The sequence below is a fragment of the Salvia miltiorrhiza genome, chromosome 2 (genome assembly GCF_028751815.1).
Source record: "Salvia miltiorrhiza cultivar Shanhuang (shh) chromosome 2, IMPLAD_Smil_shh, whole genome shotgun sequence".
Classification (NCBI taxonomy): domain Eukaryota; kingdom Viridiplantae; phylum Streptophyta; class Magnoliopsida; order Lamiales; family Lamiaceae; genus Salvia; species Salvia miltiorrhiza.
In genome coordinates this window covers 34,458,770-34,481,297 of record NC_080388.1, presented here as the reverse complement: position 1 = coordinate 34,481,297, position 22,528 = coordinate 34,458,770, and the positions used below count along the sequence as shown (strand labels likewise).

The window sequence follows — 22,528 nt, the reverse complement described above, 5'->3', positions numbered from 1 at the left end:
AATTAATTTAACTCATAGATAATATGAGTAATATTTTAATATTTTTATAATATTTATTTATTTTTAAATTATCAAAATATATTTTAACATATGTATCGCATGAGAGCACGTACTAATAAAACATAAAATATTACTATAAATCAAAGGTAAGACAATAAATCTTCATTCAAGCATAAAATGTAGGGCAATTAACTCGTTACATATGGCAAAAAAGTCAATAAAACGATCTGTATCACCGACGGGACTAAAATCGTCACGCGAATAGGGTCGCTGTTTATCACAATGCGATTTCAATTCATATAGTGAGAGTAATTGTTAATCTCAACAAATATCACGCGCCTTCGACGTGCTAAGCTCCCTTCCCATTTTTGTTTTCAATTTCAATTAGCAAAAGGAATCTCGCTCACAGCGAGAGAGAGTTGGAGAGAGTGTGAGTGAGAGGGAAAGACTACGGACAAACATATTATATATATTTAGAGAGAGAGAGAGAGAGATAGAGATAGAGAGAGAGAGAGAGAGAGCGAGAGCGAGGGATGAAGGACGAAGCCGTGAGCTCCTCACGCGACCCGTTATTACCCCCGAGATCTACGTCTCCTCCTCCTAGCCTCACTCACGCTGCCAGGTGAAATTACTTTTGTGCTCTCGAGAAACCCTCTTATCCCAATTGCAATTGTTGAGCTTCACGAATGTAATCTTAGCACTTGTTGTACGGTTTTTTGTGTCTTTATTGGTTCAATTCTATGCTCGAGCTCTTAGTCTGTTTGATTTTATCCTCTTTATTGTGCCCACGACTTGCGTATGAGAGATGTGCTGAGAAATTAGGGCATGTAATGGCTGTTGATTTTCTGCAGTCCTTGAATAATTACTCTGTAAGAGTGCAGCTAAAATTTCATCTTTTTCTGCTGAGTTTCGTTAATATCTTTGAATTAAATAGTATTGGCTGACCATGAAATGATCTGCATTAGCTTTACATCCTTCCTTCAATTTGTTTTCAAGTTTTATATTTGGAAGTAGAATACTAAGGGACTATTGGAGTTTACGTGGCATGTCACAACTGGAAAATATCAGTCCATGAAGTTAAGTGCGGGCTACAGAGTGATATTACTTCCTTGCATAAAGTTTGAAAATTATGTAGTGGAAATTATGTCCTTAGTCCTTACAAGAAACTGCGAATAATGATGGTAAATTTATGACTGAGAGAGTTTTTCTGCAAGTTCATGATGTTGGATTTCTCATAATGATTTTTGTAAATCTTATTTTGTTGCATCCATGTATGCTATCACTGCTCTCCTATATAGTTCTGCTGGGGCATCATCTCCTGCTGTTCCCACAAATGCTGGCAGCTCAGATGGGCTTGGTCAAGTCCAGAATTCGAAAGGAGGGTCTCTTTCCCGGATTGGTTCACAGCCCATGCACACATCATTGAGCACCAGTGCTGGTGGTTCAGCCCTTGGATCATCACAGCCTTCTTGCAGGCCCTGGGAAAGGGGTGATTTATTGAGGCGTCTCTCAACATTCAAACCAGCAAATTGGTTTAGAAAGCCCAAGGTTTTTGAACTTGCCCTCCTTCTGTATGATGTTTTCAGAAATTGCTCCTCTGTTGATGTAACTTCAATTAGAAATAGTTGAGTGTCTGCTTCATGTTAAACATTCAAGATTGTCGATGTCTCCCGTGATATAATACTTACTACATTCATTGGTTGATCAAGCCTTGGTACTAATTATTTTGAATTTAAAACTTTAATATATCGTAGTCCCTACGTTAGCCAACCAAAATATTTTGATTTCCTTTCTTTGGTTTTGGCCAAGTATTAGCTGTCCCCTTCACTTTTTTCTAGATAGTGATGAACAGGTAACAAGCCTTTGTAAACTTGATTTATCAGTATGGCTGCTAATCTGCTAGTGCTGGCTAGTACTGGAAACGATAGAGATAAGTGCAAGGCAAATTGTTTGCTTATCAATTTGAAAACCTTTGGATGTGATGGCTTGGGTATGACATGAATGTGAGACTGCTCTTGTACTCTGCAAAAAGGTTCAGATTTAAGTTGGATGTGAGATTATTAGGGTTGCCAAAAATTGGTCTGCAAGATACAGATGTGTAATGAACAAAATATCTGCTGAATTGTTAGGCATGCTTTTGTGGAGACCTATTCGAATTTTCTTTTACTTTCAAGTTTCTGCTCCCTGTATAGCTTTCTGTTGGGTCAGGGTCGGTCGTGAACTAGATGTGGTTTATATGCTTATCTCTGTATTTGGGTGCAATTCTTGATTCAGGCTGCAAGTTCCCTGGCCTGTGCCAGAAAAGGCTGGGTGAATGTCGATGTTGATACAGTTGAATGTGAATCCTGTGGTGCAATTTTGAAGTTTGTTTCATCAGCTACCTGGACTCCTTCTGAAGGTGAATCATGATAATAGTTGATTATTAGGTTAAGAGAAGGTTTCTTCCATGCTATCACCGGTTTTTTGTATTGGATTTTCTGTTGATTCACAGTCAAGATCAAGGTCAAGTTTGAATACTAGTTGATTATGAGGTTAAATAAGTACTTCTCCCATGTTTTCTCCATTTTATTTGTATAAAAGATTGTCTATTTATTCGAAGATAAAGAACCAAAATTTGAGTTTGTGAACATTATTATATTCTAAATGATTTATGATTTATAGGCTGTCATCTGTTACATGAATCCTGAAACATTTCAACATAAAATATAGATACCAATTAATTGTTGTACTTACAAAACTTTGACGTGCAAACATCTACTTATTGCAAGGCACAGTATGTAGTTGTTTCGAAGATATTGTCTGTGTATGAAGTTTTTGAATTGTCATCTTATTTGGTTACATTGATGATATTATCGTTTTAATATAGTATGATTTTTTGTGAAAATTAGTCTTATATGTTGCCAGAGAGTTGGTCAGTTATGGACTAAGGGGCCAGAATCCCAGTAAATGCGTGATGGGTTGCTAACAAGAAATGGTATATCAATTATTAGGGGTGTGACTCACCTGGGATCTTAAAGGATTACTTGTGAATCACATTGAATTTCCAATTAATACTATAGTTCTGTGGTAGGTCGCTAAATAGGTTTTTTCTTCTCTTGTAAAGTTGCATCTTTGGTGGTTCTGGAATTTTACTCGGAGTCATGTCCTTGTTTATCACTTAAAGTTAAAAGAAAACTCAAAAGTAGCTTTGACCTCGCGGGCAGGTGTTATAATTAGCTGAAGAAAGCACCTTCAGAACTTGATGCTCTATTATATTGATGCCTCTTGGTTCCTGTTTTTGTTATAAACTAAGGTGATTACTCTTAATTTCTGCTCTAACCCCATTTCTCTCCATTATACTCTGACTATTCCTTAGAATCTCTCCAACTTAATAAGAATTTGGCTTGCAGATGCTTGTGGCCCTTAAAACATATAAAGCTCATTGAACAACCTATGAGCTTAAAATTTTGCATATGATCTGGTTGATGAGTTTATTATTTTTTTATGTAACTAAGGTTGCTGACTTGGGGGAATTTACCTGATGAATACGCCGTAGATCTGGTTGGAATCATACCTTCTGACAAAAAGGACATTAATACAAAGTTGTGGTTCCTCTAATTTTAAATTTCTTTTTGATGATCTTGAATGGAATATTGGGCAGATGAAGCCTTTTCTATTTGCACCAATCTATATTTTCTTGCAGTCTCGTATCTCTTGTTTGACTAATTTTTTCTTGTAGCTGATGGTGCTGGAGAAGAATTTTCCAAGAAACTTGATGAAGGGCATAGGCTTACCTGCCCATGGACAGGAAACTGTTGTGCAGAAAGTCTGGTGCAGTTCCCACCAACTCCACCATCAGCACTTATTGGTGGTTATAAGGATAGGTGCGATGGACTGCTCCAATTTCCCTCCCTTCCTGTTGTGGCTGCATCTGCAATTGAGCAAATACGGATTTCTCGGGGCTCAGAAATTGATCGTTTGCTGGCCCAGTCTCAGCTTGCACGCAATGAATCTGGCATCAAGCTAGAAATTTTCTTAGGAACTGAAAACTCCAGAGATGATGTCTTCTTCATATACTCCCGTGTAATATATATGTGGCCTCTACTTTTTTTATTTTATTAGTAGGTTTTTTTGCCTCTTAGTGAGATTTCCGTCAAATTGCAGGCTCAGAAGCTCATAAGTCTTTGTGGATGGGAACCTAGGTGGCTCCCAAATATTCAGGATTGTGAAGAGCATTCTGCTCAATCAGCTAGAAATGGCTGCTCAATTGGTCCTTCAAAATATCGTGCTCCTCCCCGTGATCCTAGCCGAGGAAAGAAAGCCTTGTCGTCTTCAACAAAAAGGGATTATGGTGGAAATGAAGTTATAGGAAATAACTCAAAAGGTGTATCCAGGTCACCATTGTTAGATTGCAGCTTATGTGGCGCGACAGTGAGACTATGGGACTTTCTAACTGTCCCACGTCCCTCTAGTTTTGTTCCAAGTAGCACTGATGGTCCCGAAACTAGCAAGAAGATGATATTGACACGTGGAATAAGTGCAGCAAGTGGCATCAGTGGGTGGGTTGCTGCAGATGGGATGGAGAAGGAGCAGGCAGAGGACCATGATGAAGCTGCAACTGGTGAAGGAAAGTCACTTTCAAATGTTGGGGTGGAGTTGAATCTTACAATGTCTGCTGGATTGTCCTCATCGCGGTTGAACATGAATGCTACATCTGAACAGTACCCATATGGACATAGAGGTAGAGATTTATTGATTGGGCAGCCTTCCAGCAGTGAGGTTGGTGATCGTGCAGCTTCATTTGAATCACGTGGCCCCAGTTCACGCAAGAGGAACTTAGATGAAGGTGGAAGTACAGGTGACAGACCACACTTACTGCTTCAACAAGCAGACAGTGGAGAGGGTACTGTCATCGATCGCGATGGTGATGAAGTTGATGATGGTGGTCAGTACTCTGCTGGACCTTTAAAACGTGCTCGTGAATCTGGGGTTGTAGAACCCCATCGATCACCTTATAGAAAAGATTCTTCTGGTGCTGGTCCCAGTCGGTCATTCGGCTTCGACATAGGAATTGATGCTTATAAAGATGAATTTGACCAGGGAACTGAACAACTTATCGGTAATCCATCCCGTGTATCCTCCGTCATTGCAATGGACACTATGTGCCACAGTGCAGATGATGATTCAATGGAAAGCGTTGAGAACTATCCTGGCGATTTTGATGACATACATTTGCCGTCTACATCAGGAATCAAAAACACAGATCCCGCTGAGACATCAGAGTTGAATTACAGCAATCAAGCACAACAGAGTACTTGTCCTGCTGCTGTGAGAAGTACTGGTGAAATTGGAGTTAGCAGTACAAATGAAGAAGAAGTTGTAAACACAGATACTGCAACTGCACATGGGAGGGATGGTCCCAGCTTGGGGATTAGTGGAGGAAGTGTTGGCATGGGTGCTAGCCATGAAGCTGAAATTCATGGGATTGATGCTTCTATCTACCGAACTGACAGTGTTGTTGGTGATGTAGAACCTATTACTGAAATAACTGATAACCAAGGCCAAACAGGTGAATTTGCACCAGATCCAGGGTTGATGGGTGATTTTGTCCCTGAAGAAGTGGATAGAGAGGATCCTCATGGTGACAGTCAAGATTTGATGTCTCGGTCCGTAGTTAGGGCAGATAGTGGGTCGAAAGTTATGGGTTCAACTAAGGCAGAATCTGTTGAAAGTGGTGAAAAGACAAGTAATATGCGAGCCACCTCCTGCGAGAATAGTCCCCATCCTTCACTTTCTTGCAATGCGATTTTATGTTCTGGCATGGAGCTATCTAAGGAAGAAGTTACTCAAGCTACCAAGGATCCAACAACTGATGACTGTGGTTTTGTTGATTCAGGCTATCAAGTTGCAAATGGGTCAGGTAAAGAGTTAAATTTTAGTAAATGAAAATTGGTGGTGCCCATACCAAATAATTTATCTGTGAGTCTACTTTAAATTGGTCTGTAAATGTTGCTGTGTGATCAGAGCATAGATTTTTAAGCACTTCCGATAATCAATTCCAATCTATGAGTATACTGTATAACAAATTGTGCTGTAATTGGCGGTAAGCATGAATATTTAAGCACTTCCGATTATCAATTTCAATCTGCATTTCTGTTTGTGTGCGTGCGCCTGTATATGTTAATCAGACAGTTATTTTTGCATATGGAACTCTGTTAGGGCCTCCCAATGGTGGAAGCAACTATGATGAAGCGGTGGAATTTGATCCAATTAAGTATCACAATTACTACTGTCCTTGGGTTAATGGAAATGTTGCTGCAGCAGGCTCTAGTAGCAGCAGTGGGTCTGGCTCCAGTCCTAGTGCTCTTGCGCTTTGTGGTTGGCAGCTGACATTAGATGCTTTAGATGCTTTCCAATTGCAAGGCCAGGTTCCACCAGTGCAACCAGTAGAGTCTGAATCTGCTGCTTCCATGTATAAGGTTAGCATGGATAGTCTAGTGTCTTCCAAATGCTTTCACATGGGATCTCGATTTTGTTTAAACTTTCATTCTTATGTTCCTTTCCTACGATTGCAACTTATGTGAAATTTGGTAAATATAACACATAAAGCTATCTTTTCTTCATAAGATCAGAGATCTAAATAACCTGTTCCAACTTTTTCGTGATAATTTTTATGATACTCAATCTGATGGAAATATTATTCTGTTTTTTCACAGTCGAAAGGAAGTGGACTTTTGAAATATTTTATCATCTAATAACTTCTATATATGTTCAATTTTATTATTTTGTTTTAAATGAGAGCATCTTTTACTTTTAATTTTTCTGTAAGAAATAAAATTTTATTAGAACAATGGCAGGTATGCCAATGGGATGTGAAATCCCCAAAAAGTGAAATCATTCTAATTGCAGATACACCTCTAATCTCTAGGAGCATCTAACATAAGAAAGGCCTAAATACCTTTGTGATTTGAGGCCCACCATACAACTCCAGATTTGGACAATGTGGCGTCGATCATATCTGAGATCTTGTAGTCTCTTTCTGATGCCTCTTGGACTTTCCTAATATGAATACCTTTACAACTTTGAACTACAAAAAATGGCTCGACAATTTTTGCAGGATGATCATCATACGCCTGGTCCGAAGCTCTTGGCACGGCACTCTTTCAACAAGAGCCGTGGGAAGAGCTAAATGGACTATTGTTGGGGATGTGGCTTCTGGTAATTTGCTACTAATCTCGTTCTTCTTCTGTAAAAAATCATTATTATGGTGACAGGTGAAATATTGATCTCATGCCCCCTGCTTCTATATTTCATATTGATGGTTTTGGTAAGACTGCTGTGGTCCTAATTCTTGTATTATCTTGCATTTTGCTTATATCACATGGTAACTGCAACATGTAATAAATATATATCTTGAAGCTTTATCGTGGAGTAGCTTGCAACCAACTCTGATGTGTCATGTCTTTTACTGCTTGCAGTTATTGTTGCCTCACGGTGTACTCATCGAACCTTGAGCTTAGCAGCGCCCTTTTAAACACACCTTGTCGATGTTATTTGTTGCTTTTCACCTCAAATGGAGTAAACTAAAATTCCATGAGCTGTGTCATAATTCAAGATACAAGAGAACCTCTATCTCGAGTGCCTTCTCCTGTTTATTTCAGACCTCAGTTTCAATAATGCCTTGAGTCATCAGGCTTGTTTAGTCATAATAGTGTGGGATTATTGTATTTTACTGTTTCAGAATTTTGTTACTGTGGTTCTGGATTGCCTGTCTTACTGTTTCTCTATTTATCTTTGGATACTCTCACATGAATCTTCAAACCTATTGATCACACACACACACACACGCATTTTATATAAGTCGGGCCTGTGACTTTAAAAACATCTGCTTCAAAATGTGTTTGAATTCCTTGACCATGTAGATGTAGGATTAGGTGCAGCTGAATTGGATTTGTTTTTCCTTTTTGCATGTTATTTTTTGGACTACATTTGTCTCTTTGAGCTTCTACTTTGATTTTTTTTTTTTTCTTCTTCTCTGAATGCTTTCTTGTGGCAATACATTGTTTGATAAAAATAGGCCTACAGTGATACACTTTGATTTTCTCTTCCATTGAAACTCATTAGCAGCAAATGTTTTTCTGGTTGAATTCTTTGCTTCCGAATGTCATATCATTTCTCTCTCTCTTTCTCTCTCTCTCTCTCTATTATTCGTTTTGAATAAGTCAATAACTTTACGGAATAAATCAAGAGATAGTATGAATATACATTTATTAATAAAAATGCTAGATTTTGAACCCATTCAGCCTTCAGTAAATTTAAATTTATTATGTTTTATAAAATTGTTTGCGTATTCAGTAAATTTATTGACACATTCAGACTGTCTTTATCTTTCTCTTTACATTTAGCATTATTGATCTATTCCATTTATATAAATTATTTTTTTTTGTGAAATTTAGAAACGTTGAACATGTCAATAATTTTATATAAACATACCACTAATTTTGTTGAGTGTTTGGGGATCGAATCCTGGAGTGCGAGATTTTCAACAGATACGTTTGTTCATAAAAAAATATTGATATGCTCATCAAAATTTAGATACAGGATTTATTCTTAATTATTGACCGTTTGATGATTGAGATTGTTTCTCATTTATTTCAACATTTGCATTTATCCATTGAATATATATATATATATATATATATATATATATATATATATATATAGGGGAGACTTATAATAAAAACACATTTTATTGTATAAAATATGAATCATTTTTAGCCCTTAGAGAGAGAGAGAATGGTTAAATATAGAATGCTAAATATTTAGAGAATAGAGAATTCGTGAAACAAAAACAAATAGATCTATAAATTTGATGAACAAATCAATGTACCGTATGAACAACAATTTGCCCCAGGTTTGAATTATGTTGGTGACGAGTTTTTTTTTCTTTTTTTTTTTCCAAATACGTTTGTTCTTTAGTTATATTGATCTGTTCGTAAAATGTATAGATTTGTTCAAAATGAAATTCTCTATTTAACTGGACTCTATATATATATATATATATATATATGGTGTGGTTCTAGAGAGAACTACAATATTTGTGAGAACGTGAGAACTATCAAATCTAATGCATCCACTGTAAAAATTAATGCATTCGCTGTTAAAATTAATGCACTCAAAAAAATAAAAAAAATTGCTCATTTCAGGATTCGAACCCAGAATCTACATTCATCCAATAAGATGATGCATTCACCATAGATCTTGATGATCGAATGAGTGAAAATGGTTCTCCGTTCTTTTATTTAGTGGTTCTTTTTTTAACCTCTCCATATATATATATATATATATATATATATATATATATATATATATATATAAAAATATGGTGCGGTTCCAGTGAGAATCACAATTTTCGTGAGAACATGAGAACTATTAAAATTACTGCATCTGCTATACAAATTAATGCATCCGCTATTAAACTTACTGCATTAAATTTTTTTTTTGTTCCCTTCAGGATTCGAACCCACGCTCTGCATTCATCCACCAAGATAAGGCAACCATCGTAAATTTTTATGATCGAATGACTTAAAATGATTCTCCGTACTTATTTTATTTAGTGGTTTTTATTTGAACATCTCCCTATATAAATATACTCATCCGTCCACCAATCAACTTCCCATTTGGTGGTCGGCACTGAAACTATGAAAGCTGAAAAAGGTGGTGTAAAAGTGGTGTAAAAGATTAAAAGAGTAGTGTTGATGTATTGTGATTACTTCTACTAATCTTTCACTAGCTATTTCACATTCTTTTAAAGCCTTGACTTAAAGTTTTTTTTTTAAAGCTATTTCTTGCTTTTTTTAATGTTTAAATAAATTCGTTATTCCATTTATACTTTAATTTTTTTTGCACTATTTACAAACATAAATTAAATGAGAGCCATTTAAATGCTGAAACACAATTCACGGTAAAAAAAATGACTTTATTGAAATTTAAAATGCTGGAATACAAATTACAAGTTTGGCAGATTAACAAAATTTGGTAGCCCATAAAGTGGCGCCATTTTCAGAGATTTAACACCCTCCAAAACATTTGGAGGGAATTTTCAATTCCACCTACCTACTAACTTAGTCAATAAATACATGGAGTAGTAGTTGAACTCATTTAATTCCCCCAACTACACAAAATGGCAGAAATTAGGGAAAGCACTAAACTAACAAATGAAAAAAGGAATCAAGTTGCACAGTGACTGTTGCAACGTAGTTTGAACGATAAATTGAAGTACGAGGCGAAGAAGGAGGTTGCCAATATCTTCAACACAAGTGGCAGGACTGTTTATACGATCTGGAAGGAGGTAGCGGCGCAGCAAGCAGTCGACATTCCTATAGCATTAAAGAACATGAAAAACGGATCATCTCACAATGACAAGTGGAAACTTGATGCAGAAAAGGTAAAAAATCTAAGTGTATTACAAAGATCATCAGTTAGAGTGATGGCATGTTCATTAGGTGTTAGTAAGTCACTTGTTCATAAGTAGGTAAAAGGCAAGGAACTTAGACTACATACCAATTCCATCAAGCCCTTCTTAACACCTCAAAACAAAAAAAACAAGGTTGCAATGGAGCCTATCGCAGCTTAGTAGTGTAAGTGAGATGGAAATGCGAAAATTTCAAACAATGTTTAACACTATACACATAGACGAGAAGTGGTTTTACCTAACCAAAACTAAGGATGTGTATTACCTTATGCCGGGTGAGAAGGAACCTTATAGAACTTGCAAATCTAAGAGATTTATTCCCAAAATCATGTTTGTGCCTGCAATTGCACGCCCAATCATAGATGAACAGGGGAATGTGCTTTTTGATGGAAAATTGGGCATTTTTCCATTCACAAATGAAGAGGCAACACAAAGAAATTCAAAGAATAGAGCAAAATGGACCATGGAAGTGAAACCAATACCAAACATCATGAGGGACTGCATGATCACTAAGGTATGCATGTACTATGTTATGCTATCAGAATTTAGTGTTTACAATTCATCATTTAGCTTTTTTAATATTTTCCACATATGTTACCTGTTTTTAAGGCCAAGTGGCCTGCATTTTCAAACAAAGACATATTCATACAGCAAGAGAATGCAAAACCACACGTCAAGCCTGATGACCCGGAGTTTCTAGCAGTTGCAAGATCAGATGGTTTCAATTTCCAACTGGTCTGCCAACCTGCAAACTCTCCGGACACCAATGTCAACTATCTTGGCTTCTTTAGAGCAATTCAAACATTGAAGGACTAGAAACCAGCCAAGGATGTGGCTGAATTACTCAAAAATGTGTATGAAGCATACTTAGAGTATCCACCACAGAAAATCAACCATGTCTTTCTCACTCTACAGGGTTGTTACCATGAGATATTCAAAGCTAAAGGGGATAATAACTACACAATCCCTCATATGAACAAAGAAAGATTGGAAAGGGCAGGGATTCTACCAAATGCTGTACAAGTTGAAGAAATCCTAGTGCAAGAGTGTGGAGTACCTAGAAGGTCTAAAAGATGATGGCAGCAATGAAGAAGCAACACAACAAACCATGGAGGAAGCACAGATGCAAGAAATCATGGAGGGGCTCATGCATGTGCAAATCACTTAGGGTAGTGTCTGAATTTCATTTTGGGTTGGGTTTACAAAACCAAACATCATTCCCCTATTCATTTTGTATGTTTGGAATGTAAACTTTTTAAGTGAAACACATCTAATTCAGTCTATTGTCATTAATTTAATGTTTAAATCCTAAGAAACCTCCAAAACTATAAATCATAAACTTAGTGGTGGCTCTCTTAGGAGATAAACAATTCCCCTCAGATTATACATCATCATTGGGGCTGACTAAGTACAAGTAATAGTATCAGTAGCAATACTAATTTAACTCTGAAATGCAGGCATCACCAGCAACAAACAAAAAAATTAGAGCACAAATTCAGGCATCACCAGCCACAAACAAACAGGAACAAGTAATCAGAGCACATCACCGGCCACAAACAAACACCATAGACATCACTAGCCACCAACAATACAAAAGAAAATCCTAGAACAAAGGCTAAATGATAAAGATATCACCTTAATCGCTCATATCTAGCAATGCAGGAAAGAAGATGGCTAGGGTTTGAAGGCGGCAGCGGCGCGCACAGGGTTTGAGCTCCATTCTGACGAATGGCGGCGGCTCTACATCAGAGACGAGTCCACCGGCAACAAGCCATGCCTGGTACTCACTATCATCACCAATGGACTCCGAAATACCTACACATTTTGTGTATTTTTCGACTTCGAACTGAGCAAAGTTGTAAAAAGAGGCTTTCTCGACAGATCCGGGTGCCAGCGCCGTTAAATGTGGAGTGAGAGTCGACGGCGACCACGGCTCAATAGATCCGGGTGCCGGCGTCGAATCTACAAAAGATTCACTCTCCGACACCATGGATTCCATCTCCACCACGAAGGAATTAGATTCCGGCATGAAATATTGCGATTTTGGCGCCACCCCCTCAAGAGAAGACACATAAATCATGGCGACTTCTTCCATGGAGGGGTGGCCGAAAAAATCCTCTTTATCCTTCGATCCGACAACCCACTCCCTTGAATAAGTGGGAGGAGACGTCGGAAGAGAAGCCATCGAAAGTTAACCGGTGGGAGGAAGAAGAAGATCGGAGAACAGGGATGAGAGGAAAATGGGCGAAAGAGAAGAATTTTAGGATTTCAGCTGATAGGTTGGAATTCCCATTTTAGGGAATAAAATGAGGAGGAAACCCTATAATAGGTGGGCCGAAAATGGAAAACAAAAAACTAAATAGGTTAGCCCAATTTAATTAGGTGAGATTAATTTGGTAAAAAGAGGTAATTTAAAAAGCAAGGGAGGATATATATATCCAAAAAGCAGAGTGGGAAGTTAATTGGTGGACAAAATTTTAGAGGCAAATGGGAAGTTGATTGGTGGACGGAGTGAGTATATAGGGTTGGGTTCAAGTAGAACCCTTCCCTTAGGTAGTATATAGAATCAAATAAGGACTACACATTTTTTCCATGTGGAGCACTAAGGGAGTGACACGTGGCAAGGAACTTCCAAGGCCTTCTAAGGCAAAATCGGTTTCTTCCATCTTGCACCTAGGTCCCTCCCGAGCGACACGTGTCCCTTATTTTAATTAAGCTTTACTTTAATTATTTGGTTTGTTTAATTCAACCCAGGTTCAATTATCGGGTCCCACATGCCCGGCTGGCATGTGATTAGGATAGTTGGGCCCCACAACTTCAAAGTGGCAACTGATTCGGATATTTAGTTTTTTTTATCTAAATTTCTTTTATTTTGGCTGGCCCCACAATTGGTAAAGCTTCTTCCAAGGGAAGCTTTGGGCCATCACAGTACACTTGATAAAATTTGAAATATTTTTTTTTTTTTTTACTTTTACCTTTCCTTTGCCAAAATTATTATCATTTTTTTTTCTTCGCGCCTTCTCCCCCCGATTTTTCTCTCCCATCGCTTTTCGTCCGGTGTCGGGTCACCTGGCTTTGTATTCAAAACTGTAGCGTTCTTTACGGAGTGTCATTTGTTCTCCAGCGGTCGGTGATTCAAGATTTACATTTCCGTCTCTTCCCTTTCCATTTCGCTCTCCTTCGGCGATAAAACTTCCGGCATTTCATCTTCCCCTTCCATTTGGTGGTGCCGTTGTTTGTTTCCCATTTAAGGTATGTTTGTGCGTTCCTTCTCTGAAGAATAATTTTTGCATGTCCTTTTTTACAAGGCCACGATTTTGGTGTTAGGTTTTCACAATCCTTGAAGAGAAGCTTAAACTGACAAAGATGAGTAAGAAAAGTGGAGCTACAAAGGCAAATGAGGACCTTGGTTTGGTGTATTAGTTTTGCTTTGTTTTTATGCCGAAATCCTCATGATTTTTGTTTCTTGTTTTTATTTGTCCATTGGCTGTTGGTATCAATTTTTGGGTGATATTCTTTGTATTTTGTGACTATGTACGTATTTGGTTGTTGTTGTGCGTGTTTGGCTGAGTATGTGTTTGTTGGTTGGAATGTTAGGGTAGTTTCATATATTGCTGCTATAATGAACAATGCTGTGAAGGTTAGGTTCTATATAGTTTTGGCTGCTCTGAGATTTAGGGTTTTTGCTATGAAATTGTGAAAGTGATGGTTTCATGTATAACTTTAGTTAGAAAATGAATGTCTCTTTCGTAGGTATTGGTCTTAATGTAGAAAATGACCTAAGTCTGTTATATTGTCCTCTTTCTTATTAAAGCAACAATATAAAAGGCATTCATGTATTTCGGTAACATATAATATAGTGAAATGGACAAATTTGTATAAAAAAGTAACTAATTTATGTGGTCCAAGAAGCATTTAGTCATGCCGAACTATGTGGCCGATATGCCGAATTAATTTTTTTTTTGAATACCGAGGCATATGGCGTTTATGCCAAATTGAATACATATAGTAATATATATGTCTGTATTGTTTATATTGGTCTCAAATTAAAAGGTTTCATAATAGGTACAATCTTTTGTAGTTTCATCATAAATGAAATAATATTTATGGATGTATTCTGGATATTTAAGAATTTTGTGTGTAGTGTTGAACTAGAATCTATTTTATTGAATATGATAGAAGTAATATATATCATTCTAAGTTTTTGATCATTTTAAATATTACCTAATTTAGTTTGCTTTTCTTTTATAAGTAAACCGAAATTAAAATAAGGCTTAAACTATATTAGCCGTAACTTTTTGGTATACTTTGTGTAGGTGCCCAGGTTTCCCAATGCAACCAACCCACGACTTATTTACGTCGAATTCGACAGTTGTTAGATGCCCAAAATCTAGAGATATTTAAGCAGTCTTGCTTTGGTTGTTTTTTAGATTTAGACGATATGAAATTCCAGGGGCAATTGTTGTATGTCATGTATTTTTCCCTCAATGTTGAGTCATTTAGTAGGAGAAGATTGTCTTTTAGATTATGTGGGCAGTATATAGAATTGGGGCCTATGGAATTTAGTGTTTTGACAGGCTTGTCTTTCAAGGGTTGGGAAGATCCCCCAGAAAGTTCTTGTTTTTCTCAAGTACATTTCAAGCGAAAGAAGAGACTTTTTTTTAAAGAAATTTATGACACTTTTGAAAAACATTGCAAGAAAAACAAAGGGGGCGATGAGGATTCCCTAAAATTAGCGTTGCTAGTAGTGGTTTTTGGTATTTTATTGATTAGACACAATTTGACTAAGAGGGTAGAGGAAAGGCTTATCCACTAGGTGGATGATTTGGGGAAGGTTAACACTTTTTCCATGGGGGTTGGTTGCCTATGAGTGCCTTGTTATAGTTGCATACAATGCAACAGCCCGGCTTGATCATCATAAAAATATCCGAGAGCGTCCAACTTGTGATGTTCAAGGGTTTTGGTACGCATTGCAACTGTTTGCATATGAGGTGCATCCTAAGTTTGCGAAATTTAGGTGTGAGATAGGTGTTGACATGCGTTACCGAAGCCTTCGCATGATACGGTAGATCCCCTCTTCTAAAACCTCCCCTCTTCTAAAACCTTGAAACTTAGAGACATTGAACCCTTCTTCAGACCGAGTACTTCTTCGGATTTGGTATGTAACAAATATATTGTATTCAATTTTTATTATTTGATATCTTGTTGTGCCTCATTATTTACTATTTCCAATTTAATGGTAGGAACCGATGAACTTTACCACAACTGAGATGTTGCTGTTAGAATAGCAAGGCTTTCACCCGAGTTACACGTGCAATTTGTAAAGTGAGGAAATTTTACAATACGTAAAAGAGAAAACCCAATTCTTTGCCAAGAAAAAGAAGCATTTGGACAAGTCTCCTGGACAAACCAACAGAAAAGGTGCGGCCCTTGTCCTTGGTAAAAGGAAAAGCCGCGCTTCAACCCGCGTGATAGAGAGGTCGGACGATGACGATGATTTTGAATTATTGATCCAGTCGGCGGATGTTGAAACCAGCAAAAATCGTGGTGGTAGACAAAAGGTACCGCGAAAAACTGTTCCACAACCTGAAAGACAACGAGTAGGGGAAGGACCGACCAACCCACAACATTGAAGCCTGCGACATTTCTTCATTACCCACAAAGAACCAAATGGATAAGGTAATAATGATAGATCAATATAGTCACTTTCATATGATGTGGATAGCTATTAATACATTGCATTTTCTGTTTGTTATTTGATTTTTCAGCTTTTAGAAATTGCCCAAGCACTCCTCGCGGCGTCCCTCACATCGGATGATTGCAAACTGAAAAAAGATACATCGCCACACGTAAGGACTGACGGAGTTGAAAGCCAACACTCAAAGAGCCGTACAATTGACAAATCGATTGAATTGCAACATGTTGAGAGGGTTGCTATTGGGCAACAAAATGTGAATTCATTTGACCTAGGAGAAGACCTTGTCCTTGAAGATCCGACAACCACAAGAGGTGCACCTATTACAAGTTTTAGTGCGTCAACCTCAGTAGTGCCTGGCCATGGAAATAAACAGGTAGAATTACATGTCTCATCAGAAAGTACTGAAAAAATAGAAGTTTTCGATGTCATGGAGATGATTGATTTAGAGGTGGTGGGTCAATGTTCCGCACGGTCTACTCAAAGGAAATCTGGCAGGCTTAAGAGTGCACCGACACTGGGCTTTGGTTCAAACGAGGGTCCATACCCGCTGAGGCTTGCATCCCATGAATGGATAGCTAAGTTTTAGCATTGGTATGACAGAAGTGTTGAAAATTTAAAGTACGTGATAAATTTAGTGCTTTTAATTTAAAATTATTTAAATTCGAAGTTCAATATGTTCCTATGTAGACATATTTATTTGACATTTAAATGTTTGTTAATATAGGTCTCTGCCATTAAAGGGTTTGCCGTTTGTTGGATTAAGGCATGCTTCTTAGTTCGTGGAGCTATGGAAAACCAATGGTTGGCTAACATCGGAGGTAAGTATTGGTTTCCTTCGCATATGAGGATTTTAATGTGAAATTGGCTTACTGCTTATTTTGATGAGGTATTTTAGTAGCTAAAGTTTATCTTTGAGAATTAGTTGGCTACCTTTTATTGTGGATGCTAAAATTAAAGTTGATACTAAGCTTGTGATGTTATATTATTGTGGATGCTTTTCAAACTAACATTAGATTGAATTTGTATTATATTTCAGCACATTGATGCAGTAGTTAATCTGCATATTGCACGATTCATGCAAGAACCAGGAAATTTTGTAAGGAATTCGACAGTAATCGAAACAGTAGGATGGGTGAGATTTTCTGTCTACGCGGACAATGTCATTTTTGTTTACTTGTTTGCATAATTATTTGGTTAGTGGTATTTCATTAATGATCATTGAGTTCTTCCTTTTATTTTTATTATTTGGGTAGTGTTAGAATGGTCTTTCTGCGGAGGTCCATGGTGCAATTAGATCCCAAGTTGAACCATATGTTCAGGGAATTGCTCCCTATCAACTTGCTTTGCCTTGGTGGAAGACTGAGAAGATTTTCGGCTTTGGCCAAGTCAACCGAGATCATTGGGTCTGTTTTCTGGTGATACTCGACGAATAAAAAGTGGTGGTCTATGATTCACTCTCCCTACAAAGAAACCCTAGAAAGGTTAAGGATGCTTTCGTCCCCGTTGCATAGAACATTGGTTGGATTTGTGGCCAATGTGAGGTGTGGCAGAAACGAGGACGTAAACGAAGACCGAAGGCTACATGGGACGTGTTGCTCCTGGTTTGCCACAGCAAGGAAAGACCACCAATTGCGGTATTTTGGCACTTAAGTATTTCGAATATTTGGTAACAAACTGTTGGGAACCTTGTGGAATATCCTAATCCTTATTTTGATGATACCAAAATCCATAGGTCTTAATTATAATAGACTAGAACGGTTTTGAACTTAAGTGTTAGAGTTCGTTTCTAGTTTAGCTTGCGGTTCTGAAGACTGAAGACTGAAGAACGAAGGATTGAAGACTGAAGACTAAAGTTACCAACTGAAGTATCAGTTGAAGAATCAGTTCGGAACTGATTACTTAATGCGTGCCGCGTGGACTCAGCGGACTGATACTAAAGTCAAGTATCAGTTAAACATTCTTCCTCGGACTGAACTTTCAACGTTCAAAGGAAGCTACGTACTCAAAAGTACAGCCGCATTAAATACAGAGATCTCAGGATCTTCCTCACTCTGTAGAGGTCATTCCTATTTGGTGGCTACTTTTTTAGAGACGTCACATCTCCTGTTCTTCAAGATAGCCGTTCCCACCAAACAAAGAACCTCGAAGATTGAAGCCTCAGCTCAAATTCAAAATGCTTTCTAACAGAAGAAATCTTGAAGACGTTCTCCGCCAACGGATCTATTCAAGACCTCTCCTACAAATAGCGTTCGAGGATCACTTCAATCTTCACCGATTCAACGACATAAGCTGAAACTCTACCAAAATAGTTTCTCAGCCAAAAGCTTAACCTCCCCAAAGCTTGAATCGAAGAAGAGAATCCCAAAGTCAAAATCAGTCACTGCTGATTACACACATTCTCTTAGACCTTAGGCAAACCTCTGTTTACCCAGAAGCCAAGGTCAAACTTGCTCCAAAGAACTTGTTCTTTGAAGTATAGTTGGCAAGTGTTCAAACCTCCTTTCGAAAGAAAGAGCCGAGTGTTTGAGTGATTCGGAGTTCAGGAAGGTACTCTGACTCTGAGAAATCTTAGCGCGGGTTATGCTAAGTGTGAGAAATCCGACATGAGTGAAGTGTGAGTACTGAAGAAGTGGTTTCTTCAGTGGTACGGTTGTGTGCACCTGGCAAGCACACGGTTCGGTTTGCAGTGCACCAGTTAAGCACTTGCGGAGTGGATTGTTGGTCTGATCAACCGACCGTGGATGTAGGAAGTGTTTTCCGAACCACGTAAAAGATTCTTTGTTATTTACAGCTTTCAGTTTTACATTCTTACTTGTGTTGTTTCAATTGATAAACTGAATACTGAATAACTGCAAAGAGAAACCTAAGACTAACAACGTGCTCAACCGAGGCTATTACGAAACAAAGTTTATTTCCGCTGCGTATGATATCAGTCTGATTGATCTATCATCTGATAGTCAGGAAGAGTGTTATCATCTCTGTTTTAGCAAACTCGACTGAAGCCCTTACGTGCATTAGTTAAGTTCCAGTAACTTAACTGATAACTCCTTACTGAAGAGTTTTCAGTATCAGTCGTCAACCCTGTTTGGTCAAAACTCTTTTCAGTTAACAGGCGTCATAGTTTGCGTGTAAAGTTTTGTTTTGATCTCTATCTTGAGATCCCTCTGATTTGAGGAAAGAAAAATAGCCCATAGGTGTATTCCCCCCCCCATACACCTATTCGAGACCCTCCGGACCTAACACAAGAGTACCGCAATTCCTATTGTGCGCAACTGTTGAAGTTTTCAATCAAAAATTAGGACTCTAAAAACTAGTTTAAATTCTCATTTTGGTAGTTTGTTGTAGTGTGGAGTGTGTAAGCCTGTGTAACTTACAGATTTCTCTTTATGGTATGAATGTTTTAGTTGTTATTTCTGCGTAGAAGTAATGTGTTTTTTAAAGTTAATATTTGTGTTTTAGTTGATGGCCCTGTGAAATATTTGTGTTTTAGGTATTTATGTAGAGCAAGCGATTGCTAACTTGTTTAGGAAATATTTGTATGTAGTTTACTAAAGCATCCAATCAATTTTGTAAACATACATACTTACTAAAATTACTTAAGAAACATGAGTTCACGACAACCATATGAAGCATTAAAAATTTGTCATGCATACATATGATATAATTTATAGAAAGAACAATAGGGTACTAAAGTTAGACTTCGTCACAAATAAAACTTCACTCGTCAACCAAAAAGATTCCACAAAGTAAGAAAAACTTTGGTTCCCCGTGCTCCTTGTATCTGCGAATTAAAAGTTCATCCTACAAAAAAAATGAAGGGTTTTTGTTAAACAATAAAATCACATGATAATCTGTATCGATCATACCTCAAGATAGAACGCAAACACTTCATCGCTGATTGTCATGATGTTATGCAATAGATCCCAATGCACTTTAGGGTCTTGGATGAGTCGAGCAAAAAATAAAAATCTAACTCTTAATGCGCTAATTTTTCGTATGTAGAAATAGTATTGCCGCCCTCCAGGGAATTCTATATGAATGCCATTGATAACATCACAAGCGATTTTGACAGAGAGATTACGAGGTACCCCATCCCACACTCCACTATCTACATATGGAAGGAGAGCCGAAAGGAAATTATACTCCATAACAGGAGTCCAATACACTTCATACCATATTTCTTGTTGATGATGATATATAGTATCAAGGATATTCATTGAAATATGCAATTTTTTGCTTCTTAAAAATGTCCTTTAGTAAGTGGTTGTTATATACCATAATAAAGCAATATCTTAGTTGTCCTCCACCTTATGCATTGAAATCTTCTAGCTCACGGGCCATGCTGAAATTGTTTCCATAGGGGTCACGGGCCATCAATATCAGAAGAATCTTTCAATTTGTTTGTTTGGTTTGGTTGTTTTCGCATAACACCAAATGTCATGTTTTTCAGCCTTATACACATTATTTAAATATTAACACATCGTTTTCACCTATTTAAAGTGCCATCTTTCATTCTACCTCACCATGTTTATGTTTTCTTTTGATTTTGGTATTCCTTGTCTTGCAAAATGAATCTTCTAAACACCATAGACACACAACAAAGAGAAATGTGGTTTGAAAATCGATGGAACTCGACTATGGAGTACAAGTTCCTTTCGGCTCTTTTGCCATTTGATGATTTTGGGGCGTGGGATGGTGAACCGGCAGGTTTTAGCTATGAATTCACCCACGATATTATCGACGACATCAATAGCGAGTTCAATATTTTACTCCATATGATTTTTACGTACTCAAAGTTTAATATATGAGAAGCCGATTTCATCGCTTTTGTCGCCTCCTTCATGATCGTAGAGCAAGATGTGATGTCTTGTATAACATTGTGAGTTATTCCCCGGAAACTTTCACGGAATACGCACAGGTATTTTTAAGTACATTACTTAGTATTGATTTATTTAAATGAAAATTCATATAAAATTTTCATTGTAGGCGGATCCGGAGATGCGTGCATATAGGAATCATGGTGAACAAATGTTTTTCCTCTTTCGTGGGATTTTCTTTGAGCAAGAATGACCTCGAGGCCTGCCACAACAAGGAAGGACCACCAATAGTGATCTTTCTATTGTAGTATGTCCTATGAATGTTTAGCTTTAATGACTGAACCTAAGTGCATGTTCCTTTTAATTTTATTTTTGAAGTGATGATCGTTGTTGTAGGAGTGATGGTGGGTATGTATTATGTCTATTTCCTTGTTCAAACTTTGTAACTATATGCTTCTTGTTTAATTAATGTTCGAAAAATTAAAAGTGCTTAAAATGAGAATTGTTTACATATTTATTTTTGCCTTGAAATTTAATCCTATTCATTATAATCTTCGTCATCTTCGTCTGAATCCTCAAATGGACTTGGGACCTCATTTAGCTGCTTAATAATTTCCCAATCTATTTCTCCTTCTTCCATGTAACATAGTAAATATGGCTTCTCCTATGAAAGTTACCTCCAATATTACTAATCGTAAAAGAAAAATTTAATAAACAAATATAAAAGAAACTTAACTTACTATTTCAATTGCTGCCCACGTCGCATCTGTAGCAATTATACGCTTACTAATTTCGCAAAAGCTTGTTCTCTCATCCTTCAATAAAGACTTGAATAGACAATATCACTTACACCACTCCATAACCTTGTCATGATATAGTTGGTTTGGAATTGGTAACATGAAAGGATATGTGCTAAAAGTGCGGCATATAATATCAATTACTGGAGTGTTTCCTACGAAATCACCCGGTTCCCAAATATCGACTTCTTTTGCACGATCGAATGCAACTAAAACAAGATGTTCAATTGCACGAGACCATGGTGGGTAATAATAGACAATGTCTTGAGAAATTGGGGTTAACATTTTTTGAATAACTATATTCTTTTTTCACAATTGTTTTGGCTTTCATTGAACGAGTTGATTGTAAACGTTGTAATTTTAAGGCAATATATATAGGATTAAAATTTACTAAATTCTCAAATGCAATGATGGGCCAAGTCACGTTTTCTTGAATGGTGTTTGGAAGTGCTATAAACATGCACTTATTATTTCTTGAATAAACAAAGAATATTGTTAAAATCCAACAATGATTAAACAATTATTGTATATTCAAATAGGATATCATTGATGATAGGAGCATTTCCAAAAAATAGAAGACGACGAAAATTGGTGTTGGCATTTTTAAAAATCTCACTTCATCTCCAATATATCCTCATTCATCAAACACATTTATATATTTATAACCCAAAATATAGTGAAATACATTGATACGGTAGTTTACAACAAATACCATACGGAAGAAGAATGAGTATTTACTACTACAAAAGTTTACATACATAAC

At 37.2% G+C, this 22,528-nt stretch overlaps 1 protein-coding gene across 4 annotated transcripts; it reads left to right on the top strand.

The window, feature by feature from the left end:
* The first annotated feature begins 369 nt into the window (after nt 1-369).
* On the top strand, nt 370-7,786 carry LOC131012146 (uncharacterized). Of its 4 annotated transcripts, XM_057940065.1 has the most exons (8): nt 370-622; nt 1,299-1,548; nt 2,275-2,398; nt 3,719-4,062; nt 4,144-5,899; nt 6,199-6,458; nt 7,097-7,197; nt 7,458-7,507. In XM_057940065.1, the coding sequence occupies exons 1-7, from the start codon at nt 534-536 to the stop codon at nt 7,166-7,168; spliced, it is 2,895 nt and encodes a 964-aa protein (XP_057796048.1). In that variant the 5' UTR covers nt 370-533; the 3' UTR covers nt 7,169-7,197; nt 7,458-7,507. The 4 variants fall into 4 exon arrangements, with proteins under 4 accessions (XP_057796048.1, XP_057796049.1, XP_057796047.1 ...); XM_057940066.1 differs by lacking the exon at nt 7,097-7,197 and having other exon boundaries at nt 7,458-7,786; XM_057940064.1 differs by having other exon boundaries at nt 7,097-7,786.
* The last annotated feature ends 14,742 nt before the right edge of the window (nt 7,787-22,528 follow it).